Source organism: Berghia stephanieae, chromosome 3, assembly GCF_034508935.2.
Source record: "Berghia stephanieae isolate SIO BIC M18660-M18661 chromosome 3, UCSD_Bste_1.3, whole genome shotgun sequence".
NCBI lineage: Eukaryota > Metazoa > Mollusca > Gastropoda > Nudibranchia > Aeolidiidae > Berghia > Berghia stephanieae.
The window spans coordinates 101,812,221-101,839,658 of record NC_088362.1 but is presented as its reverse complement, the minus strand read 5'-3'; the positions used below and the strand labels follow the sequence as shown (position 1 = coordinate 101,839,658).

At 35.9% G+C, this 27,438-nt stretch overlaps 1 protein-coding gene across 2 annotated transcripts; it reads right to left on the bottom strand.

Moving 5' to 3' along the window:
- Positions 1-1,106: 1,106 nt before the first annotated feature.
- Positions 1,107-19,382, bottom strand: LOC144969001 (SH3 domain-containing kinase-binding protein 1-like). 2 transcript variants are annotated; one of them, XM_078907935.1, is made up of 14 exons: positions 19,231-19,382; positions 16,888-17,045; positions 16,415-16,550; positions 15,152-15,249; positions 14,367-14,529; positions 13,536-13,672; positions 13,217-13,286; positions 12,044-12,231; positions 11,633-11,744; positions 10,970-11,164; positions 9,870-9,982; positions 5,183-5,290; positions 4,557-4,704; positions 1,107-2,227 (listed from the first exon to the last, which is right to left on the bottom strand). In XM_078907935.1, exons 1-14 carry the CDS (start codon positions 19,235-19,237, stop codon positions 1,938-1,940), a joined length of 1,923 nt encoding a protein of 640 aa, XP_078764061.1. In that variant the 5' UTR covers positions 19,238-19,382; the 3' UTR covers positions 1,107-1,937. The 2 variants fall into 2 exon arrangements, with proteins under 2 accessions (XP_078764061.1, XP_078764062.1); XM_078907936.1 differs by having other exon boundaries at positions 9,885-9,982.
- Between the last annotated feature and the right edge of the window lie 8,056 nt (positions 19,383-27,438).

Here is a 27,438-nt window from a genome sequence, read left to right as displayed (position 1 = left end):
CTTTATATGAATTATATATGTATCGTCATATCCATCTGGTATCATGTCAGAGTGAAGTGAATGAAGAAAATTGAGTTTCATGTCAAAATGACAGCGACATTTTTTTTTTTATTGATGCAGAACCAAAATTCACTATCCTCAATGAAGACAAAATCTTATATCATCCATTATGCCTTGTACTCTTGGGCATTCCATCCTCTACGGTACGCATGGAGTCTACATTGTTTATTGGGTTTATTTTTAGCTTGGTCTATTACAATCTGTGCTTGGAACAATTGTTGCGTTGCGCACAATATTCCTAAATCATTGTTGGACCAGAATAAAGTCTGATTTTTATAAAGGCCACATGGGCTTATCCATGTCCACTTCTTTCTATCGTGGTTTTTAAACATTGTAATGACAACGGTAAGGTTTTCCCATCTGCACCGGTTGACAAGTCTTTCCCCTCTTTCATTTTTGTTACCTAGCCTGTGAGGGTCAACGATATTTTCAACTCTCTCGTTACCAACCTTAGCTTTGAAATCGCCAATTATTAAACGATTTTCATTGGATTTACACTGCTTTATTACCTGTTCCATATCTTGATAGAATGTCTCAATTGTGTTTTCGTCTAATGTTGGAGAATATATTTGAATAGAAATTAACATTAAACAGGTTTCCTTTCAACTTTGCTAAAATAGCTCTTTCTGAGATTGCAACATGATCTAAATAGCACTTTGATGCTGATTTGTCTAAAAGAATTTCTACTCCTTTCCCTTGATATTTTCCACCAGCATAATACAATCCAAAATCATCCTCTTTCACTCCTTCTTCTTTCCATTTCGTTTCAGAGATACCATGGATGATAATTTGGAACTTTTCATTTCTTGAATAACGTTTTCTAATTTGCCTAAATGGTTTAAAGTACGTATATTCCACGCAGCCAGTGTAATTGATTCGTTTCGCACCAGTTTGAAGCACACAATGTATTCGGGACAGCTGATGTCCTGGGAATGTTTGATAGTGATGGTAGTTTTGCTGCCTTTCGTTATTATTATTATTAGAAAAATTTTAATCATTGCGGTTTAATTTAACTGAGTTATGTTTGATGTTTTCTTTGGCTTCTCTTTGTTTCTGTATGCCTTGATTAATTCAAAAGATTTCAAAGTGTTCATAATTTCTAAATTTGGTGCATTATTAATTGTGAGTTGTATTGTTTGCAGGTATTGGGGTGAATAATTATAAAAATAATAAGGTGTTGTCGTTTCCAATATTCATCGTTGACTGTTGTAATTAGATTAAAATAACTCACTGTGTTTGTCCTTAAAATAGAAATAAACAAAAATATCCTTCAGAGTTGATAAAATCCTTGCAAAAATTTACAAAACTTTAAAGTATTGCTAAATAAATCCACAACATTTCATCAAAAGCAGCACAAAGTCATAAGTGTTCCTCTGAATATGAAATAAAATTCGTCCTTTACAGAAATAACACTAAAAACAGCCATAAAATGCAATGATTTGAAGAGCTCTATGAATAGCAGCCTTCCAGCGCTGAACAAATGACACAACAAATCTTAAAATTCAATTCTATAAGCATCAGACCCCTCCAACATAATACCAGTTTGAGACGAATGGTCACAAGTTCTCATTCCCGGAACGGCTTTGACAAAAGAATCCACATTTAATGAACTTCAACTACTCTATGAAAAATAAAAATTTTGACACATTCAATGAAAATTCCTTTTACTTTTACTGATGCAGACCAAAATCAGACATAATAAAAGCCATTCTAACATGCTCCATTTTGTCTTTTACTCTCAACAGCATCAGCCAATCATTCCTTTGTGTCATCACATCACATCAAAGATCACCACAAGACCGCTCTACAGTCTTTGGTAGTACAGATTTCTATCTTTTTTTAAAAAAACATATAGCACTAATAACTGCAATAATTAATTACACATGCGATTCGGCTAATAATTTCTTAACTCTCTCTATCTCTACTTGTGTGGAAAGACGCAACTTCTTCTCATCATCGACTTCATTCATTAGCTCCCTTAATTTCTTGGAATGTTGCGTGCGAAGTGTTTCAAAATCAGACTTGAGATTTTCATGTTCTTTTCGTAGCATGTTGTATTCAGATCGACTGACAGAATTGGATTTCAGCTCATCTAATTCCTTCTGTAACCTCTCTATCAGCTTGTTGGTTTGATGCATTGACTCGGTGCTCGTGTGTGAGGGAGGGGCTAAAATAGAAAGGGAATGAAAAGAAGAAAAAAAATAATATTACATTGTGTTGGATAAATAATCATATCTAAAGACATCTCAAAAAAAACATTGGTGAAAATCAAAATCTGTTCCTATTCTGGAACTCTCTATCTAAGATGAAAACAGAAAGTGAGTCCTTCAAAGGCTATGGAGCTGGTGTTTTATCTCGATTTATGTAGGATTTTCATTTTGGTTAGAAAACTCTTTATTCTTGAAATAAAATATCAATCGATTAATACGGCCTTCAGGGGGTTCCGATGGTTCAGTTGGTAGAGCACTTGCTTCACCAGAAAGAGATCAAGATCAATCCTGGATGATGTTGAGATTTATTTTTTTGACCCAAGACGTGAATAGGTAGCTGGGTCTGTTAGATTTGGAGGGAAGTACTTTGCGATAGACTGGCATCCTATCCAAGTCTATCCCAAAGCACTTTTCTCCAAATCCAACAGTTCTAACTGCCCCATCTCTGTTGGGTGGACAGAACGATCAGGGGGAAAATCTTATCCCTCTGCTTGTGAGGCAAATGCTTTACCAAGACATCAGAACCCAACAAAAATAGAATGATTAAAAGTAATAACGACTATTCCTTATGGTTCATCACCAGTTTTAATTTAACAATGTCAACATCCATTTCCTTGCAGGTCAAATTTTCCAGGAAATACAAATAAATTGCTTGTCAGTTATTCTTCATCTCTATGTTTCTCCACATAGGGAAACGCCGATATTCTTCAAAATAACGTGCTACGATTACTATGATTTCAAAATGTGACACCAAGATTTCATCAGATTTAAAAGGAATGCACAGATTCAAAGGCAAGAAAAAGTGACATAAAAAGCCTGAAGTGGGTTCAGAGTCAATGGCTGAGTTTACACTGCAATATCTTATCCATCTTGCTCCCCTGTACCCTGTCCGTGCCTCCTATGAACCGCATCAGCCAATGAATTGTTGCTGAGGCAAGAATTGTCAGATTGATTAACTGATACCATATCTTTTTCAATTATAAAAACAAACCTTGCAATGGTCGTTAGTTAAATCCATGACAGAATATAAGAATGATGTTATTATTATTATCCATTATAACTTCATGATTTTTCAAAAGCATTTTGTGTCCTACAAAAGCCCTGGAGAAGCAACTGGACGGCTGCTACACCCGTATGCTGAGGATGGCCCTCAATGTAAGCTGGAAAGAGCACATAACAGATGAAGAGCTCTACAATGACCTCCCCCCAGTGACCTCGAAGATCCAAAAGAGAAGACTGAGACTTGCAGGGCACTGCTGGAGACACAAGGAGGAGATTGCAAGCAGTCTTGTTCTATGGGAACCACCTGAGCGAACCAGAAGCAGAGGCAGGCAGAATGACCTCCCCCCAGTGACCTCGAAGATCCAAAAGAGAAGACTGAGACTTGCAGGGCACTGCTGGAGACACAAGGAGGAGATTGCAAGCAGTCTTGTTCTATGGGAACCACCTGAGCGAACCAGAAGCAGAGGCAGGCAGAATGACCTCCCCCAGTGACCTCGAAGATCCAAAAGAGAAGACTGAGACTTGCAGGGCACTGCTGGAGACACAAGGAGGAGATTGCAAGCAGTCTTGTTCTATGGGAACCACCTGAGCGAACCAGAAGCAGAGGCAGGCAGAATAAAACTTACATTGACTGTCTGCTAGATGACACAGGAATGGACAACACCCGGGAGCTGCGTACGCTTATGGAGGACAGGACAGAATGGCGAAGACTTGTGGCTCATGTTGGGCGCCCCAAGGGGCGGCCTAAGTAAGTAAGTAAGTAAGTTTGTGTCCTATATTTTGGTAATTGAAAAAAAAAAAATCACGAAAACACTATGATTCAAATAAACATTAAACTAGAAAAATCAAGTTACCCCGGACTGACATACCATAGTGTTTAAACCAGCGTCCTTATTTGGATCAAGAAAATGACAATTCAGTTTAATTGGATTACCAGTATAGAAATAGACATGTCAGTGGCAAAGTGGACTGTTGTCTTTTCCTATTATCGTATCATCATTCTGGTGAGAGCCATGTGTAAGGCACTTTATTCATATTTATTCTACTCATCTCAAATGTGACTAAGTACCCAACTGTATGCTGTGATGATTATTATAAGAGTGCTTTCCACAAAAGTAATGCCTAACCAGTGCCTTGTACTGTATTAAATGAATAAAAATTGCTTTCATAAGGCCTAGCCCGCTAGGGCAAAGGGGCAAACAAAGCATGTGGATATTGAGTATGGTCTAACCGAGGAATTATGCTTACCTGAATAAGCATGTCAATTTAAAAATGTGTTCATACCTGTGGTAGGTTCAGATGGTCGTTGTGGTGGATGTGTAGAGACGGTGGCTGATGGAGGAGGGGCCATGGTGGGTGCTCGGCTGTGTTGGGGAGAGGGTTCACGAGGATGATGCACGTGTTGGACTGGAGATGGCTCAACATGGCCAGTCTGCAATGAGAATTGGAATTGAAATTCTCAAGCTGCAAAAACTCATAAATCATTTTGAGAAAGAAAAACAAAAAGGGATTTATATGAAAAGTTAGAGCTTAGGAATAAACTTGTTTGTTTTATGCTTTAGTTACAGTCCCATTATTATTACTAATGATAACAATTGATGCTGTTCGATTTAATAATAGCCAAAATGCTCACAACATCTGCTGGCCTGATATATTAAACCAACACACACCTTGAATGTTTATAGTCTGATTGATAGAATAAAGTGAGAACTACTCATAAAAATGGCTGGCTGAAAACAATAACAAAGAGATGAGTGGCATCAATTTCATTCTATCTATAACAGCAGATTTACACGCCTGCCACGGTCATCAAACATGAAATTCCTACTTGAATGTCATGTTCCACTTTGAGTCTGCCTTCATCACTTTTTATATACATGTATAGAAAGATACCACCTTTCTTCACTTACATGTTTCATATCTTTGGATGGTAGAGGTGGGTGGGCTTTGTCAGAGGAAGAGGAAACATTATTGACTCGGCCACCGTCAGGTTGGTCCATTTCTTTTTCTACTCCATCCTGCACATTTTTGTAGTGGTTGCAATCATCCGTGTCAGAAATGTGGAGGGGAAAAATAAAGAGATTTTAAAATTCATTCATCTAAATAAAGATGTCATCAAACAAGAGGAGGAGGAAGAAGAAAAAGAAAAAAAAAGGCTTTAAGATTAAAATATTGTTGTCTTCGACATTGAATAAACAGGTTACTAACACAGACCTGCCAACTTGAAATGTAAAAAAATCGTAGTTTTCAGAGAGAAGAAATAGAAGTCACTATAATTAACTTTACAAATTAATATTTTACATTTATCAGTATTAAATATGTCTTCAAAACCCTGAATAGATCTTTGTGGCATCAAAGTTTTCTTTTTATCACATCGTAATGAATCAAAAATGTCTATTTATTTCTATTGTTGAAGCCAAAAATTCGTATTTTTACGATTTTTTCGTAGTAGTTGGCATGTCTGCTAACAATAATCCCAAAAGCTCAGGTGGATGAGCACTCGCCTCACACACAGTGAAGGGAACGAAATGGATCATGGGTGAAGTCCAGATTTTTTTGATTTTCTTTTGGCCTCTCTGTCAATCTAGCATTGATTGGGTATCTGGGTCTGTTAGATCTGGTGGAAAGTACCTTGTGATAGGCTAGGATCCTATCCAAAGGATAGCAAGCAATGGTTATTGTCCGTTTCACTCTATAGAGACCGGGATAAACTGCTGCTCCACGGGGCGCTGAAGGATGACTTTTTTTTACAATAATATCAATTAGATGGTTATAGAAGAGATATGAAAATGTAGACCGACTTTCTCAAATTATACTTGAAAGTAGGTGATTCGATACAACAGTCTAGATCAGAAACAAATTGTTGAAGGAAAAGTGAAAAAATGATTTAAGATCATTACTTCAGAATATCCAGATATACTTATTGTATGTTGAATAACCAACGAAGGTGAATCACGGGATTCACAGGATACACTAGTATAACAATGTTGTCCCTAAGTTTTGACCTCTTTTTATTTGAACCAAGAAAACAATATTGGATTGAATTAACTTTTGTTTTGGGATCAAAGTTTGTCTTTGCCCAAAAGAAAAGAGAGGACTTTCTTATTCTTATCATAATTATCATCATTATTAGTTTTGAACCTGCAACTCCCTAAGGCCAAAATTTTTAGATGGTTGATTAAAAAGAAAGAAGAAAAAAAAGAGCAAAAAAAGGAAAGCATATTTCGGGGCTTTTTGGGTAAACTAAAGCATTCTTTTTTTTTTTTCTTTAAACTAATTTATTTGTTTTCAAGTAATTTATTTTCTGTCAATGTAAAAACTCATAAGTCAAATGGAATGGAAGTTTAAATTGGATAAACCAAGACAGACGATACGGACATTTCAGATTTTCCTTTGTCAACAAAACATGATGAATGAAACAGTAAAAATGAATGAGAGACGAGAGAATCATTCACTCATTCGTCTTTGTTGTTGTTTTCTTTATGATGGTTTTACGGCGCTTGCAACACATTTAGGTCATTTCAGCAATAGTACAAAGGAAGAAAATAGGAGAGTCAAAAAATTCTAGAATTACAATTAAAAGCCCCCATGAAAAAAGTATGACAAAGGGAAATATACAAATAGGGAACAGATGTAGATTCCAAGAGCATACCATCAATGTACTCAGTTTGAGATTACCTAAAAAAGCACAGGATCTGACTAAGAGGAATGCACTCAAATGTTTACATTATACAATCAAAACAACAAATATAACAATACATAACAGAGAGATGATTTACAACGAAAAAAATACCATCTTCCATAACTATAACTATACATTTGAATGTTTCCTTCCCAGACAAGGACCCGCCCAGGGTCCGGACAAAACCAAGTAATCTTATTCCAAGACAAAGACAGAAAGCAAGTTGGAAAACAGATATAAAGAGATAGAAGACAGTAAGTGCCTCCCTCTCTGCCCAATATGGGAGGTCAAGAACCCCACCTAGTCATTCATCTTTAGTGTTTCATTCATCGTGTTTCGTTGACAAAGCAGAAACCTGAAATGTCCACATCATCTGTCTTCATGAATTAACTCACTCAATCCTAGAGATTTTTGCTACTTCTCAAAATTTGAAAAAAAATGTATAAAAAATGAGCATGTACATAGATAGTTTTAATCAACTATCATTAACATGTAAAAATTAAAAACATTAGCTTTGATACTACGCCTATAATTTGTCTCATAAAAATGTAATAAATAGGCACGGGGTAAAAGTAACCCCGGGTAAACTACGGATATAGTCGGTGTTAGGGTTGAGTGAGTTGAATTGAAGCTGTCACTCCATTTGACTATTGTTATTCATTTCTTAGATTTCCAACCAGAAACATTTGCATGATGCTAAAATCAGGGATATCAATAGTAGAGGATGTATTCTTCAAGCAGTTTGTCAAAGGAAAGAGATTGTCTAATGTGAGCAAAATACATACTGTTTCATGAAAGCAGGGTTAGAGGAAAAAATAACTGATTCCTATTTTAATGATGGCTTATTAATTTGGTGCAAATCCAAAATATATCATTCGAGGGAATTCAAAATGTATTTGCGTCATGATTTAGGCTTGAACATCAATGTTTTAAAAATAATATTGGATTAACCTTAATAATATGACATCTTGCACAAATACTAATTTTATCAATGCAATAATGGAATTCAGAAATAATGTTGCTGTTTCTGTTCGCATCTGAAAGCAAAATCTGACCACCTTAGGAACCTTGATTTGTAAATTATAGAAGAGTTGTTGTATCGCTGTGGAACAGAGATTATTTGTTCTTGAAGTCTTGAAAATGACACTCAAGGTTCACAAGTTTAAGCCAGTCACGTCAGGGTAAGGGCGGGGGGGGGGAAGGGGGCAGTGTCATTTTGTTTATATTTGCATAAATATAAACTTGGAATGAAGAATACTTTGCAATGATGTCTGTGGTGTAATTAAGTTAAAATCTAATAGGTCGTAACGAAAAATATATATGAGACAGAATTTTTTTTTAATATCAGGAAGCAGTGGCAAATTCTTAAAATAGATTATCAAATCAATTGATTAAAGTAAGTACTCAGCGGCCTGAAAAAGTTATGATCAAAAAGGAAACTCACAGCTTTAAAACAAACTTAAATTTTTAACTCAAAGTGTTTCAGGATCAAACATTTCTTATGCCAATTTAAAAAAAAATTATTTTAATTATTATTTATTTTGTCTTAGTTGTTGGATGAAAAAATATTTTAATGATACTTGTGTTAAGTATTTTCTTTCTTTCTTTTTTTTTTAACAGTCATATTCATTTGATCATAACTTTCTCAACTCAACTTACTGATGAACACTGAAGCAGGATGTATAAAACTCGACTCCAAAGCAAAAAAGATTATTCTGATCAATTATGAACCAAATCAAATGAACAGAGTTGGCAAATTAAAAGACATCTAAGCCAAAAAGAGGTATGTTGCCAGCTCACATTAAAAGGTACACAGTATGAATTAGTAAAAAGGAAGGTCAACTAAATACTAGACATGCTTTCTAAGGGATCTGTGAAAGAGGTTAGTCACAAAAAAAAAAAAAAGAGACACTGTAGGGATGGTGTGATGTGACTTTTCTGGCATTGTTGTTCGTCCTAAATCTAGATCATTTTCCAACTTTTTCGGAAATAAAGTTTGCACAAGATTTTCTTTATCAAACGTAAAACGCACCGGCAATCTGATCCAAATGATTGTCTTTGCTGATTCATAAATCAAAATAGCTAAAAAATACAGGACAAAATGAAATTTCTAAAATTGTTCCATAAAACAAAAAGTCAACTTAGAGAAAAGTATATTTAAGAAAAAAAAAAAAACAACTAAAACAAAACTAAGGTTTAAAATTCTTTACAATTACTTGCAAAGAAGACCAGCAATCTCTTGAGAAGCAAAAACGATTTTATTTTTTTTAATGATTTCATCCCTGAATATGCTGAATATAAAAAATTTTGACCTTAAAAATTCAGATTAGTCATAACATAAGCAATTTGAAGCTTCGTAAAAAGATCATTTTTGAAACATTTGACACAGAAAGACATCAATATTCATTTATAATGAAAAGATGCCAAAAAAATAATTAAATCAGAAATAGTCTTTTAAAAGGTTGAGAAAGTGTGGACAAACTTGATGCTTGGTCGACACCTTGAGAAGCAGTGAACAAACTGATGAAAATTAAATTTTTACAAAGCATTTAAAAATAAAGGGGCCGATATCGATCCCGTTTGAAGTCGAGATTTGTTTATTTTATGATCATCCCCCCCCCCCTGTCCACCCAGTACTGATTCAGTGGCTTTGTGTGCGATAGACAAGCATCTAATCCAAAGGGTAGCAAGCAATTGCTGTTGTCCTTTCCAAGTTATAGAAACCATGGGCCTAATGGGTCTAAAAGAATACTATTAAAGTTTTAAATGAATATTGCTACCTTTTTTGTGTGTGTTAAATGTTACAAAAATGATGTTTTGGTATTTTAAAAAAAGCTTAATTGTTCTACAGTATTAAGATTGAAGTTAAGCAATTATTGTGATAAAAATAGCGGCCATGCCACACGCATGCATACATTAAGGGTGAGAACCGTGGAAGGTGGTCTTTTCTTGGGTCCTTTGTTTCTATTGGCCGTCAAGTGGGTCAGCTTCTGGGTTGATGATTCAAGACTATCAAATCCAACAGATTCTAAAAGAAATCAAAAGTTTGAGATTTTCATGTTTCTATAATTCAATGTTTAAACAACAAAACAATAACAGCAGCAGCTACAAAAACAATAACAGAATAACTCATCTCTTTATACATAGCTAGAGAGAAAGAGAGAGAGATAGATAGAGAGAGAGAGAGAGAGAGAGAGAGAGAGAGAGAGAGAGAGAGAAGAGAGAGAGAGAGAGAGAGAGAGAGAGAGAGAGAGAATAGAGAGAGAAAGAGAAAGAGAGAGAAAAAGAGAGAGAGAGAGAGAGAGAGAGAGAGAGAGAGAGAGAGAGAGAGAGAGAGAGAGAGAGAGAGAGAGAGAGAGAGAGAGAGAGAGAGAGTAACAGTAATAAAATAATATAAATGCAAAAATTTTTATCAGTTATCGTTTAACTTCGGTTTCAAACATCGGAAAATGTCCAGCTTTAGAATCATCTGGCGACTGGAAGTGTAAATATAGACATTTGTTGCCATTCATTAAGTTGGTATCGATATCATCCACATTTGCGATTATAAGAAAGAGGTGATTAAGTATCAAGTTGATACAATTATGTGACTATTAATATTTCCAAAAGCATGAGTAAAACTTCATTATCATACTTCAACATGGTCTGCATTTTATGGCCATGTACGATCATTGGTTTTCCGAATATCAAAGCCAATTTCCAACCTCTTGGGCATGATATTCAAATTTACAACCAATTTCCAATCTCAAATGCTGAGACTGAATTTCAGACCCTCCCACATATCTGCTACCCTTGTTCATAAAAAACGGAGAATAAAAATATAAAATACCCTTTAAAGGGAGTTCTTTTCCAAATATGATGAACTATAATACAGCAGTATTAAATAAATAATAAATAATTCTACAGTGTTTTTGATCATTTTTCAGGTCAACTTCCTATAGTCCGATTTTCCACACTGTGAGCGACAAACGTTTGGTATTGCCAACATAACCAATCAAATTAATACGGTTCTTACCTTCATTATTCATGTGATGGTCTGAGTGGTTTTCCTTCCCCCGGTTGGGACCAGTTGCTGGTTTGGCTGGTGGGACAGGGTCTGGCTTGGGTCCAGGAGGTAACGCACCATCCCCAAACTTTTGACTGCTGGGTTTCTTGCCAATTGGAGGAGGGCCTGGTGGCTTCTTAGAGGACGATGCCGGTGGCGCACCATCTGATAATCATTGGTAACAAAATATTGGAGAATTATAACAGAGGAGAAAACAAAATCTACAATATATAACACAATGTAATCACGAAATCTAGGATAAACTGAAACTGATAGCTAGGTTATAGCGAATAATAAAATGTGTTTCACCATAAACTGTAAAAAGTATTGAACAAAAATGAATATTTATCTTCCAATAACAGTTCCAAAAAGTAAAAAATTACATGTAGCACTCAAACCCTTGTAGCTTTTGTTGTTCAATTAGCTGAATGCTGAAGACGGGTTAATAGGAATGCAAGCCTGTTATCAGCAATGATTTCCGAGATTTGTCAATCATATTTTTAATGTCCCAAGTTAACCTTAAACAACAACAAAATTCTATTTAAAGACATAAGAATATAATTATGCCTATGCCCTGGGTTTTTAAAAAAACACCTAAGTGAACAATTAACAGCTGTTTCTAAAATAACATACCTGGCTTCCCCTTGTCATCTCCATCCCCCATAGATGATCGCTCTGACATTTTGAGATGACTATTCTGCTTCACTGATGATGATGGGGGTGGTGGCTTCTTTGGTTTCGTCGGCTGATTGAAAAAAAAAAAAAGGAAACTCTTTAATAACTGGCTCTTTTTCTTTTCCTTTCTTACCTCCTTACTTTAAAATGACCTTAAGTAACAAACAACATTATATTCTAATATCAACATATTCTGTCCTCTTCTTATTTCATTCTACATCGGGCCAACAAAAGACATAAAATCATGTAGAAAAATGGACCTCTAAATTTTCTGTCAGGTTAAAAACCAAGTTTAAAAAAGCTATTTATTCTAATGTAATGCTTTTTGTAGAATATAAACCTACAACAATTATCAACTCTTTTACTTACTTCGTCCGGTGGCAACAACTCCACAAAATTGTCAGGAAAGACGCCCTCTTTGCCATTAACTTCCCCCTTCCACCAGCCTTCATCCTCTAGCTCTTTATCCACTATACGGATAACCTGACCTTCAACCAAGGAGAGCTCATCAGGTTGTTCGGCTGCATAGGAAAATCTGACAATAGCACGCTCCGGGGCTAGGGAAAGAAATTACAGAGTCCATTCAATAAATAGAAAATATTTTCAATCACATCACTCTGAAAAGGGACTTTTATTCAGTACAATTGTCGGTAATGAAAGTAAAAAATTTTTGCATACATTTTAGATACAGAATACAACATGGGCCATCTTTACCACGGCTTTAAATGCCATTTGACTCAGGTGATTGACCTGATATATAAGAATTATTTTCAGTCCCCACCCTGTCCACTACATTGTGTATTAGTAGTTAGGTCTAATTTTGACCAGAATCCTTGCCAAAGGGTGTTGAAAAAGTGGTTAATGCCCGAGGATGCCAATGGTATGGTGATAATGATTGCAAAATTTAAGCACTAGAATTCTGTCATTGAATAAAGCACTTAAACACATAACATGACTCATATGTAATTGAGCATATTGCTGTTGGCTTTGACAGATATTGTAGGAGCGTGGATAAGAGTGCTACTACAAAAAAAAACAATAAAAAAAAACAAATGCACCAAAAAAAAATCCAAAAAAAACGAGCTTTTATATAGCACGAAATCAACTTAGAATGTGAGTAAAAAGCCTTTTCCAAGGACTCAACTATGCGCCGACTGAGGCTCGAACTCGAGACCTTCCAATCCGAAAGCGAGTGTCATACCACAAGACCACATAGCCGCACAAAAGACAACTATTATATGGATACTCGTCTCTATATGGCCTGTTTAAGAAATACATGAAGAAATGTACAACGCACCGCTGAAAATGTTAAGTTCATTGAAAATGTGATACAGAAATGCACATATTTTTTGGGAGGGTTTTTTAATACTTTGTAAATATTCTATATCAACAGTGATAAAGCCTATACCTATAAAAGATTCTAAAGGAATATTATTCCATATCAGCACCATATTTTCTTTCGTAACTCAGACACTCTCACCTCCACCATATTTCATGATTCAGTTCATCCTTAAAAAAAAAAAAAAACAACTGAATACTTACTTGTTTTTTCCCTCTTCGCAGCAGCAGGAATAGGCTCTGGCTCAGGGGGTCTGCTGGGTTTGGGTGGCTCCTGAACAAAATCAAAATAAACAAAGAGTGATGAATCCAAACTGAAACAAGTTGTGCTTCCCTGGTGATGAGAGTCTTACCTTTTGAAAATTTGGTAATTTATATTGCAAACTTTAACCGTTAATCGACAGAAAAGATATTTTTTCTGTATGAATTAACAACCTTCTTCAACTCATTCAAACATAATCAAAGACAAAAAAGACAATAAGAATAGGAATATTTGAAAGCAAATTTGAAATAGCCAACTTACTTTAACAGATGATTCATCCTTCTTGGCTCCTGTTGCTCTGAGTTTGATCGGTCCCTCCCCAAATATATTTCCCAACCCAACTCCCATCACTTTCTTTCCTTTGATTGTGTGGAAATTGTCCTCCTTTTCACTTGGAGCTGAAACAAAGCAATATTCGCACAACACATGACAACAGTGTTTGCCAAACAAAAATCTGAGAGTAATGAGAGACTACCAAAAGTTTAAGGAAAGTCAAGATTATACTATAATTTATAGTAGATAGTGAGACAGGAGAGTAATCCCCACTGTATAAAATCTATCACATTCATTTCTTTTGTGATTCACTGATGTGGTATGACACAATGCAGGGTTCTGATTATCACTTAAAAATTAGGATGTTCCAATAATTGGATCAACCCCCCCCCCCCTCTCTCTCAATTTGGATCACTTTGAACCCTTGGACAAGGCATCTGACAGACTTTTTTAAATAAAAGGTTTTTACTCATGAATTCCCTCATCTTATCGCAGTTGATGCAAAATTCACAGATCTTCCAAACTAGCATAAATTTATCTTTGTACACAGCTATTGTAAAAGAAAGGGGCTTCTATTTGTCCCAATTCCAGTCACGCATGTTAGATAGTATAGCAATGTTTGCTAACCTTTAGATGGTTCACAGACGTGAACCAGAAGGAACCTGAACCATTGCAAAATACTTCATTTTTTAAAATATTGCATGGATAGAGTAAATTATGTTCAGGTACAAGTTCATTCACACCTGAATACAATATACTAAATAGTATTTATCTCATCAAAATGGAGTTCTGAAGGACGGAATTAATAAGATAGCCTACCAGCTGTATTAGGAGTAGTTGTAGTAGTTGTAGTAGTAGTAGTGGCCGCAGGTTTTTCTTCATTTGCTGGAGTTGGTGGCTCATCTTCCATCATTTCAACGAAATTGGATGGGAAAACACCATGGTGACCATTTAATGTCCCTTCCCACCATCCTTCCTCAACCTGGAAAAGTCAAAAGTATATTTGCATAATACATTAGAAATGGTGTCGAGATGCTTTGTTTTTTTTAAATAATATATTATACTATCATATGTGCAGCATCTTACCCATGTTATGTTAACCAATCTTCTCAGCTCAAATGACTTACTTTTTTTTATTAAACAAAACAACAAAGAGTAAGAATGCTTGTTTAACGACTTGGCAACTTTCCTAAAAAGGCATATAGGGCTAAAAATATCCAATCTATATCAATATTAATGATATGTAGATCAAAATATAAAGACAGATTTTCCAAATTATTAGGCGATTAAAACCTATTTTTGAAGCAAACCTCTTCTCAATGTTAAACACATAGCACATACACATCAAATCAAGAACAGAATTCAACACCTGCCTTAGGGTCGAGGAATTCAACATACAAAAAAGTAACATCAAATCGAAACATAATTGACTATTTGTGTACAACTTGATGCATAACTTTTTAGGCATAAAATATAACACTAGAACATATGTCTTAGAGTGGCCTTTTCTGGACTTTTCTTTTTGTGCTTTAACTAACTACTCTGGAAATTAAAATTGAGCAATGAAATAAACAAAATGACTAATTGAAATGTCTGATACTGACCTGTTTGTGGAACTCAACAATATCTCCAACATTCAATTCTAATTCATCGTCGTTTTCTTTCTTGTACTCAAATAAAACTTTGCAGAATTTTTTGTGTTCTAAAATGAAAAGCAAAAAGAATAAACAAATTAATACTTCATTATCTCCCGTAAAAAAAAAATATAGGAAGATCTCTATATCAACTACTCTTACTTACTATACTTAATCCTCTGTGGCGTTTCATCAACACTAAAGGTTGACAGTAGGGATTACCAGTGACTTCTGTCCTCCATCAGCTTTCAATATCAACTATTCAGGACAATTTATTTATTGGAACTAAAATTCTAGCTTTTATATATAGTTCATCCCATGCAGACAGTCAAATTTGATGAGATTCTATTTAAAATATTATGGCCTTCAGACCATTTTATAACTGTGTAAAAGGCCTAAACCCTTTAAATCAAGGAGAAAAAGTAAATAAGTAAATAGTAAGTAAATAATGAATTTATATAGCGCCTAAACATCCACGTTAATCGTGCTCTGCGGCGCTTTACATAATAAAAATAAGAATAAAAATGTTTTTAAAAAACAAAATTAAAAATCACGACACTACATGATACATAATAAGCATGCATACAAAAAACAGAATCAAAGCAACATATATTTTATGAAATCATTATCTTTTTAGTGATAATAATTTACTGGCCTTTAAATCTGATATAAAAATATTTGATGCAAAATGAAAATGAAAAAACAAAAACATATATCATTGTGATACAACTGATGTAATGAATGTTACGATGCCAACCAAGCTGTGGGAACTTTCATTGGCAAGCAAATATAAATCAACTGAAAACAAGTTAAAGGTCTTTATTTTTTTCATGTTCTGTTGCCCGTTGCAGACATTGTAACCAATACAAAATCTGAAAAATTCTCAGTTTTTTATTTATGTGCTACCTCTTTTATGAGTACTAACGAAAGAGTGAAAATGGAGAGGCTTCGTATGGGAACAAAACAGACAATGGACGTTTCGGGTATAAACGTGGAAAACAAATAACTCTTTCGTTATACTTTACGATCACCGGCTTCAGGCAGCCCCTACCGTTTTCTACCTCCTCTATGAGTGCTAGAAGACAAAAATGAACCTATCATGACAGAAAAAATAATCAATAAAGATATAATAATACAACCGATTTGTTGCAGCATTATTGCTAGCTTTCATACCCGAGAAAACCATGAGAAATACAGCAACAACAACAACAAAAAAAAGAAACGAAAACAAACCTTTTTTCTTTGGTGGTGCAGGTCCCATTGGAACTCCATCCTTGAATTTACTGGCAAGTTCTCGAACTGACTTCCTTTGTGTGGCTTCACGTTTCTCTTCTTTTTTGGATGGTGGAGTTTTCCTTTTCTCTACAATCTGCATAATGGACAGAGGTAACCATTTTATCTGCTTATATATTGGATGGAAAGTCTTTCAGGAGATATGCAATCTTTAAAAAGAAATAAAAATCTTGGATTAATTTATTCTGCACCCTTTATAAATTCTATTAAAATCGCAAAATAATTTTTGACAGAATATTCCAAAGACATAAAGATGAGAAAAATTTTACACAATAAATTAATGACCACTTTATTTGCATGAAAAATAAAAATCAAAATTATAGGCATGACAAACAAAGCTGGATTTTCTTGAAAATTTATTATTTATATAGTCAAATCAACTTTACACATTGATTCTATTTCAAAGTTCTCACCTTGACAAAATTTTCTGGAAACATTCCTTTTTCGCCATGAAGTTCCCCCTCCCACCATCCACCTTCGGCAGTTTGCACATTCGTAATCACCTGACCAACTTTCAAAGTCAATTCATCTTCTTGCTCTGCCTGGTACTCAAACTCCACCACAGCTTCCACTGTAGAAAACATTAAAAAGTTGACATATGGCTGCAGCTATTCGGACTCCGAGTCTGAATAGTCTCCCATGGCTATTCGGACTCAAATTCCAATGTGCATGTGTAAAGAACAGATTTTTCGGACTCAAGTCTGAATAGACTCCCATGGCAGTATAGTTTTTGTTTGTTGTTTTTTTTTTAATAATTTAATTATTGATAATTACATAAAATCAATGTAAATCAAGATTACGATTTTAATATATATCAAAAGGTAGTCTAAACCTGGGAAACATTTTGAAAAACAAACAGATGTCGTTCGGGATTAGATTCCGAGTCTTGAAGTGCTACGTGTGGCCAATCCTGTTCTACGGATGCGAAAGCTGGACTACAAATGCAGAAACACAAAAGAACATTGAAGCTTTTGAAATGTGGTGCTTGAGAAGGATGCAGAGAATATCGTATACCGCACACAAAACGAACGAAGAAGTGCTAAAACAAACATACCAACAAAGGAAACTAATGCCCTTAATAGTGGATCGACAACTATCCTTTTTCGGACACATAGTAAGGAAAGATAAGAATGAATACCTGGCAAGTTGTGGAAAAATACCTGGTAAACGCGCCCGGGGGAGACAAAGAAAAACACTCATAGACCAACTGAAGGGCTTCACCAACCTAACAATCCAAGAGCTGTTTGAAAAAGCAAGAGACAGGGAGGAATGGAGAGAGATAATTCATGCAGTATCCGAAGCCTGGACCAGGCATGGAACCTAGAAGAAGAAGAAGTCTAAACCCGCTTTATTTGACGAGAAAGACAAAATCATAGATAAATTGAAAGTCCAGATAGAAATTAAAAAGAAAAAGAGCTAAAACTCTTCAAAAGTAACAAATGTCAGGCACAGTAACTGTTGTATAAATGAAAAGCTTTTCTAACAACCTTATAACGATGTCCCAAATAAAATCAGGACAAAAATAAATCATTTAAAAATTACATATTCTGATCCAGATAGTGTTCGACAGGCAACAATCCCTCGATTCTACATTCCAAAGTAGGGGTATGAGTATGAGCTAAGTCAGTGTGATATGGGCAAAACAAAATTTCTTCTGAACTTTTTATATTTCTTTATCAGTTCCACCCTCTGCTTACTGCCCACATTATGTCATCCACTCCTCTGTATGCACACACACATTGGAATTTGAGTCTGAATAGCCACGGGAGATTATTCAGACTCGAGTCCAAATTGCCAATTTGTAAAAAGTTTGCTTTATTCTTTTATTTTTTAAATTAAATGTTGACAGCGTCAGTAACTACAATACAAAATCAAACGCTGATGGAATTACACAAAGGTCTTACCGAATAATAATGTACAATAAATCAATGAAAAGTAGTTGACATTATACTTAAAACTGCAAAATCCACAGGAGGATATTTTATTTCAATAGAAGTAGAAGGGGCGTGCCCAATACTGCAAAGGATTTTTAAAATCCCTTAGAGTTAGAGGCCTTAGAAATTAACAAACTTCAAGTCATCAGTAGGCATCTAATTAATAACATATAATGATCAAACAGTAAATTACACATAAGTTATAACCACTACACAAACAATAAATAAGAGCAAAATTGAGATATGATGATAACAATAGGTGAAATTAAAAACATTACTTGAACTTCACTTCAATCATCATAGTTCACATCACACATCACAAACTTAACTCACATTTATGGGTGATCATTTTATTTTTATCACTGTTTGACTGCAGTCTATTTTTCTTTACAATAATAATTGGTTTGTGAAATCGGAATTGATATCCACAACCTTTCAAATCTCGCCAAACATAACGATTATTTTTAAACTTCAAATTTAGAAACTGATCATCACGAAAGGAATTTGATTTGCAAGGCATAAGGAGTTGTTTCATCTCAATTCGCCTATCCTAATCCTACAGAATCTACTCATCATGATCGAGCAATAAGAGATTAATTAGATTTTCAAATATTGCATTTGTATATGGAAAATAAATATTAATATAATGACAATAATGTTTGGTCGTAACCGAGTTAGCATCTCAACAAGGGAGGATTCTCATTCCCTCCCTTAGCCATTCAAGTTGAACCCTGCCCACATCAGACAAAAACTAACTCCCCCAGTTCATTGTCACATTTTGACAACTTAATGCACGACTCCGTCATTAAGCAAATTACTTACTTGTCATATCTTGTACGAGAAACAATCAGGTTTACAAGAGACAAGATAGACAACCAGGAAGTATTGCACACAGGGAAGTGACTAAAATCGTTTCATAGGAAGAGAACTTCTGTCGAGAGGTTTACCATGTCAATACAGGTACTTCCGTAAACGTAAAGTATCAACATCAAAATTCGGATCTTGTGCATGGAAACGAAACAATAAGGCCTAAACTTGACTGATTCGTATCGTGATCATGACATGCTCTTACACGTCTCAAATAAAAGAAAATAATATGAAGGAGCGAGATGCGATGATATAGAACAAAGGAACCGTTCCCGGCCAACGTTCTTATTCTTATTACCATGTGAACAATAAGAACACTACATGTGTTGGATGTCTTCTTCTTCTTCTTCTTCTTCTTCTTCTTCTTCTTCTTCTTCTTCTTCTTCTTCTTCTTCTTCTTCTTCTTCTTCTTCTTCTTCTTCTTCTTCTTCTTCTTCTTCTTCTTCTTCTTCTTCTTCTTCTTCTTCTTCTTCTTCTTTCTTCTTCTTCTTCTTCTTCTTCTTCTTCTTCTTCTTCTTCTCTTCTTCTTCTTCTCTTCTTCTTCTTCTTCTTCTTCTTCTTCTTCTTTCTTCTTCTTCTTCTTCTTCTTCTTTTCTTCTTCTTCTTCTTCTTCTTCTTCTTCTTCTTCTTCTTCTTCTTCTTCTTCTTCTTCTTCTTCTTCTCTTCTTCTTCTTCTTCTTCTTCTTCTTCTTCTTCTTCTTCTTTCTTCTTCTTCTTCTTCTTCTTCTTCTTCTTCTTCTTTCTTCTTCTTCTTCTTCTTCTTCTTCTCTTCTTCTTCTTCTTCTTCTTCTTTCTTCTTCTTCTTCTTCTTCTTCTTTCTTCTTCTTCTTCTTTCTTCTTCTTCTTTCTTCTTTCTTCTTCTTCTTCTTCTTTCTTCTTCTTCTTCTTCTTCTTCTTCTCTTCTCTTCTTCTTTCTTCTTCTTCTTCTTCTTCTTCTTCTTCTTCTTCTTCTTCTTCCCTTCTTCTTCTTCTTCTTCTTCTTCTTCTTCTTCTTCTTCTTCTTCTTCTTCTTCTTCTTCTTCTTCTTCTTCTTCTTCTTCTTCTTCTTCTTCTTCTTCTTCTTCTTCTTCTTCTTCTTCTTCTTCTTCTTCTTCCTTCTTCTTCTTCTTCTTCTTCTTCTTCTTCTTTCTTCTTCTTCTTCTTCTCTTCTTCTTCTTCTTCTTCTTCTTCTTCTTCTTCTTCTTCTTCTTCTCTCTTCTTCTTCTTCTTCTTCTTCTTCTTCTTCTTCTTCTTCTTCTTCTTCTTCTTCTTCTTCTTCTTCTTCTCTTCTTCTTCTTCTTCTTCTTCTTCTTCTTTTCTTCTTCTTCTTCTTCTTCTTCTTCTTCTTCTTCTTCTTTTCTTCTCTTCTTCTTCTTCTTCTTCTCTTTCTTCTTCTTCTTCTTCTTCTTTTCTTCTTCTTCTTCTTCTTCTTCTTCTTCTTCTTCTTCTTCTTCTTCTTCTTCTCTTCTTCTTCTCTTCTTCTTTCTTCTCTTCTTCTTCTTCTTCTTCTTCCTTCTTCTTCTTCTTCTTCTTCTTCTTCTTCTAACTAATAATAATAATTAATTATATAATAATAATAATAATATAATAATAATAATAATAATAATAATAATAATAATAATAATAATACTTCTACCACTACTACTACTACTATTAATACTATTACCATTTCTATTAGTACTGCAACTCTGTCCGAAAAAAAATGGTAATATTATCGTCTAACAGGCGTCATGTCCCGTCCTAAATGTTAAATGTTACTGTTGGCCAGGACCCCTTGTAAAGCGCTTTGAGCACTTACTTACGGACGTACTTATCCTCTTGGTGCTTCATCAGCACATTAGGCTGACACGGTGGAACGCCATCTTTCTCGGTTGGAGGCCATTTTTGTCATCTGTCCCTAAGATTAACCACTAGCTTTCATTTCTATGTGGTCTAGTGGTATGACACTCGCTTTCGGATCGGAAGGTCCTGGGTTCGAGCCTCGCTCGGCGCATAGTTGAGTCCTTGGAGAAGGCTCTTTACTCACATTCTCTCACCGTACTCAGGTGTAAAATGAGTACCTGGTCGTTAACAGCGTTGTCTCTGTCCCCAAAATTTGTAATATCGCCTGACAGGCGTCATGTCTCGTCCTACATGTTATGTGTTGCTGTTGGCCAAGGACCCCTTGTAAAGCGCTTTGATTACGTTTAGTGGATATTGCGCTATATAAAAGCTCAAGGTTTTTTGTGTTTTTTTTTGTTTTTTTTTTTTATTTGTTTTTTTTTTTTTTTTTTTTTTTTTTTTTCTCTCTTTCGATGCTCCTCTATCCAGCGGACGGCTCCTTCTTCTCGTACCCTGGGGCGGGGGGGGGGGGGGGGGGTTGGGGAGGGGTCCACCTGAGGGCTATCCTTGGAATGGCACTCGGATCCATTCTGAGGACATGTCCAGTCCATATACACATTCTCCTCTTTATAGCTTCAACAAATAAATTCACGCACGCAAAGAACAATCAATTGGATTCAGTAGTCTGATGTCACGCCGCCCGCCAAAGGCGGTCATCTTGGTTCTAAACAAAAAAAATCGTTACTTTTTATTCTCCATGCTGGCTAGAACTTTTCTTATGTCTTGTGACCAGAATGTGTAAAAGTCAAAACATGATCAAGTTTATGTTTTTTCCCCTCTGGATACGCTTTTATGCTTGCCGGAGAAATATTTCATACGGCGTCCGCCATTGTTCCGATAGTTTAGAGCCAGTGTTACTAAGTTACCATGCGTCATTAGGAAGGAGGTGACGTTACGACTGTTGAAGAATATTCAAAAACACTAAAGCATCAAGCTGCTAACTCAAACATCTTCAAGTATTCATTTGCACCCCGTATCATTAAAAATAAATAAATAAATAATGGACGGAACATTCTTCCCGATACATGTCGTGTGAACACAAAGATTTTAGACACCTTCAACTTCAAGCGAGAATTATCAGAATACTTCAGCATTAACAGTAGTGTAGTGGCTGCCCCATTCAACAACTCTCTCCGCCTTCGAAGACAGATACAGTACTCAGAACTGAGTCGATTTCGAGTAACATTATGCGGCTATGTGGTCTAGTGGTATGACACTCGCTTTCGGATCGGAAGTCCTGGGTTCGAGCCTCGCTCGGCGCATGGTTGAGTCCTTGGAAAAGGCTCTTTACTCACATTCTCTCACCGTACTCAGGTGTAAAATGAGTACCTGGCGATTAACAGCGTTGTCTCTGTCCGAAAAAAAATTTATAATATCGCCTTTCAGGCGTCATGTCTTGTCCTGAATGTTAAATGTTGCTGTTGGACAGGGACCCCTTGTAAAGTGCTTTGAGCACGTTTAATGATTATTGTGCTATATGAAAACTATTTTTAAAATTTTTTTTTTAGAAAGAGCATTGTTCCTCTGGTCGGGGACGTCGTTTTATCTAGCAAGGGAGAGATGTTCCTATGTTTCTGTCCCAATAAAAGGAGTCATTGGGTGATTGTCAAGAGACACCAGCTCATGTGTAATAGGCTTCAACAGTCGTGACGTCACTTCCCTCGTAATGACAGATAGTAACTTAGTGTTCTAAACTATCGGAACAATGGCGGACGCCCTTCCAACGAGCATAAAAGTGTATCCACAGGAGAAAAACATTATAAATCTGATCATGTTTTGACTTTTATACATTCTGATCACATGACATGTGAAAAACTTCTAGCCAGCATGAAGAATAAAAAGTACCGATTTTTTTTTGTTTAGAAACAAGCTGCTGGTTGCCTGGCGGACGTGACATCAGACTATTGAATCCTATTGCAGACATTCTGCACCAGTAAGGAGGACCCGACAACATCAGCAAGTTGAATTCATTGTGGGAATGGTCCGAAGACGCGAAGCATCAGAGTTGATTAATAAAAAATAAATAAAATAAATAAAATTCCCTTTATTCATCCCCATGGGGAAATTTGTCTTTAGGGTCAATTCCTAGGGAAGACTGGAATAACCCAGGCGTCAGCCGTAGTGCAACGCCGCAAAGTGAGCGAGGGCGAGGTGACTTGCTAAGGGCCATAAAGCCATACAGCGCGGCGGTCGATCGCACTCGGTACCTTTTGGGTCCGAAGCAAAGACCGTACCGCTGAGCCACGCTGTCCCATAAGTAGCTGAATGGTGATAAAACGGAAGTGATAATGTCGGGCAGACCAAAAGATGGACATGACTGGGATAAAAAGAAAATCGTGGTTTAAGAAATCATGATGGATGTTACCCAGTCTCATTAGGATCTGTTTTATCCATCCCTCTCTAGATGCACATTTACCAGGTCAGATAGCCGAAAGTAATTAGGGGTTTTATTTAACGTTGCTGTAATTATTAACAATATATTGCGTTGGTTTGAGTGCATTTCCATTACAACAATAAGCCCATAGCAATTTGGGCTATCTGACCTGCAAATAAGTACACGTCGATCCCTCTCTACGGCCAAACATGTCACTACCCCCCCCCCCCTCCCCCACCATCACCACCACCATTAATATCAATGCATATTTTTACTGACCAACACCGTTGTCTTCGTCTGGAATGGCCAATGGCACCCGCGCACTGAAGGTGGTTTCACCCTCAATGGAGTGCTGTTCTCTTCACCGACGAAAGTCGGTTCAATTATCACACAGTGATTGACGTGAAAGAGTTTGACGGCCGAGTAATACCCGTTATAATGACGAGATTGTTATTCAAGTCAATCATTTCGAACGAGGCGGAGTAATAGCCTGGGGTTTGTTTATTTCTTTATTTTTTTATTGAGCTTTATATAGCGCAATATCCACTAAATGTGCTCAAAGCGCTTTACAAGGGATCCCTGGTCAACAGCAACATTTAACATGTAGGTCGGGACATATTACAATTTTTCGGACAAAGACGACGCTGCTAACCGCCAGGTACTCATTTTACACCTGAGTACGGTGAGAGAATGTGAGTAAAGAGCCTTTTCCAAGGACTCAACTATAAGCCGAACGAGAGGCTTGACGTCATTGCCTTCATAAAAACTGATCTTGTTGTTCTGCGAGGACATGTCAACGCAGAGCGGTACTTAATGAGATACTGCAAGCGCATGTCGTCCCTATAGATAGTTCGAAGATGACGTCACTCAGGCCTTTGTTATTGTTTTTGCCATCCGCGTTTGTGAGTTGTTCTCACTCAACTGTATTAACCAGACTATAAAAATTCATGGTTACACAGAGTTTTGGTGTTGGTCCGTTATACTTCCGGATGGCAATGTTGTGAACTCCTTGGCCAAGCGCATTCTATCTATAATGGAGCAACATGAAGATCTTAAAGTCTTCCAACAAGAAAACGCCAGGCCCCGTGTGTCATCCACATGACGGAACTTTTTAGAGGAACAGAATTTCGAGGTTCTTCCTTGGCCAGCTAAGTCTCCTGATCTTTCGTCCATCTGGATTGGTCGCCGCATTCAAGACATACATGTCAATATTCTTCAACAGTCGTAACGTCACTTCCTTCCTAATGACGCATGGCAACTTAGTAACACTGGCTCTAAACTATCGGAACAATGGCGGACGCCCGTATGAATATTTCTCCGGCGAGCATAAAAGCGTATCCAGGGGAAAAAAAAAACAAATATAAATTTGATCATGTTTTGACTTTCACACGTTCTGATCACAAGGCATATGAAAAGTTCTAGTCAGCATGAAGAATATAAAGTAATGATTTTCTTTGTTTAGAACCAAGATGGTCGCCGTTGCCGGGCGTCGTGACATCAGACTACTGATTCCAATAACATCGACTATCTTTCTGACATACTCATTGAGGAATATAAATTTTATTGCTCGAAGCTCGAAGAAATAAATAACAATGTGAACTTGATTGTAAGCTTCAATAAATTACAAAAAACAGATCAAATGAACGTTTCGGGTTTCCCCTTTAGCAACAAAACAGGATGTATGAAACACTACAAATGAATGAGATAATGTGGTAGTGGCGTTAACATTGAGGAATGGAACAACATTCCCTAAGAGATGATTCCACGATACATCCGCTCCATGATGAAACAGAATACGGTTTGTCGTCTAGGCCAGAGGTGGACACACCGGCTACTTAACGCAGAAACATACTTTTGTTGTAGGGTATGAAATCGGGTAGATTTAATCAATGAAAGATTAGGAACTGTTAATATTGGAACAGATTGTAATTTCTCATACGTATGTAATCACATGGAATGAGATTAGCGGAAGAGTAGCGTCCCTTGATTGGACATCACCTTACAGAGAGAACGTCTCGCTTTCGGCGAAGTGTCTCCGGAACGAGGACTAGAGACGCATGCGCACAACCAACATGACGTTCTCTCTCTAATAACTTTTCCGCTGGTGACGTCCAATCAAGGGACGCTACTCTTCCGCTAATCTCATTCCCTATAATGAATTGTTACTTGGCAAAACAAAATTGATTTCCCTTTTTTGTTAAAAAGGTATCTACACCCGTTCAAAAAGTTGTTTTTTTCTTAGTGATTTTTATCGTGTGTCTTGTCTTTTCTTCCCTTTTCAATTGCTGCCTTGTTCATGCTACTACTGTTTTGATAATGGTTGATTTGGTCTCACGGGTATTGTATTCTGTTTAAACAAGGTATAATATTTTGTGTTTAAGCTCCTTGGGGTTTCGACGAAGGCGCTATAGAAATATGCTTATTATCATGTTATCAATATTGTTTTGTTTTGTTTTTTTAAATGGTTTTACGGCGCTTGCAGGAGATTAAGGTCATATCAGCGCCAGTAAAAAAGAAGTAAATGGGATAGTAAAAAGTTCTAGAATTACAATTAAAGCACAAAAGAAAAGGTAAGACAAGGGGGAATTGGTACAAATAGGGAACAGATGTAGATTCCATGAGCACACTATCAATGTACTTAGTTTGAGATCACCTAAAAGTCTCATCCAGACACAAGCACAGGTCCCAACCAGAAGGAATACACTCAAATGTTTACAAATCATATAATATAATATGTAAACTAAACATAATACAATGCATAACAGAGAGCTGATTTACAAGGGAAAAAATATCATCTCCCAAAACTATAACTATACATTTGACTGTTTCCCTCCCAGTCAAGGAACTCCGGCAAGGATCAGGACAAAACTAAGTAATCTCATTCCAAGACAATGACAGGAAACAATTGGGAATCGGTTATGGGGGGATAGAAGACACAGCATGTACCTCCCTGCCCACTATGGGAGGTCAGGATCCCCACCCAGATGTTATCAATATGATTTCATGATATGTCACATATCCCCCCATAAATCTCCCAATGTTTGTTAGTGATCCATTAGACTGTAAGTATACTGCTATGATACTGTTATGAATACGATTCAATAGTCTGATGTCACGTCGCCCAGCAACGGCGGCCATCGTGGTTCTAAACCAAAAAAAAAATCGGTACTTTTTATTCTTCATGCTGGCTAGAACTTTTCATATGTCTTGTGATCAGAATGTATAAAAGTCAAAACATGATCGTATTTATAATGTTTTTCTCCTCTGGATACACTTTTATGCTCGTCGGAGAAATATTTCATAAGGGCGTCCGCCATTGTTCCGATAGTTTAGAGCCAGTTACTAAGTTACCATGCGTCATTACGAGGGAAGTGACGTCATAACTGTTGAAGCGTATTGTGGAGTCACAAAGACGTCGTGGCGTTGTTTACTTCTATTGCTACAACTAACTTGAAAATAGGGATGCAATAATAGATAAACAACAAAGATAATTACTTTGATCAAAAATTGATTTAATTGATTAATCAGGAGGCAAGATGGTGATGAAGATGATGATGATGATGATGATGATGATGATGATGATGATGATGAAATAATGATAATAATAATAATAATAATAATAATAATAATAATAATAATAATAATAATAATAATAATAATAATAATAATAATAAAAATAATAAAATAATAATAATAATAATAGAAATAATAATAATAATAATAATAATAATAATAATAATAATAATAATAATAATAATAATAATAATAATAATAATAATAATAATAATAATAGTAGTAGTAATAATAATAATAATAATAATAATAATAATAATAACAATGATTATGATGATGATGACGATGATGATGATGATGATGATGATGATGATGATGATGATGATGGTGGTGGTGGTGGTGGTGGTGGTGGTGGT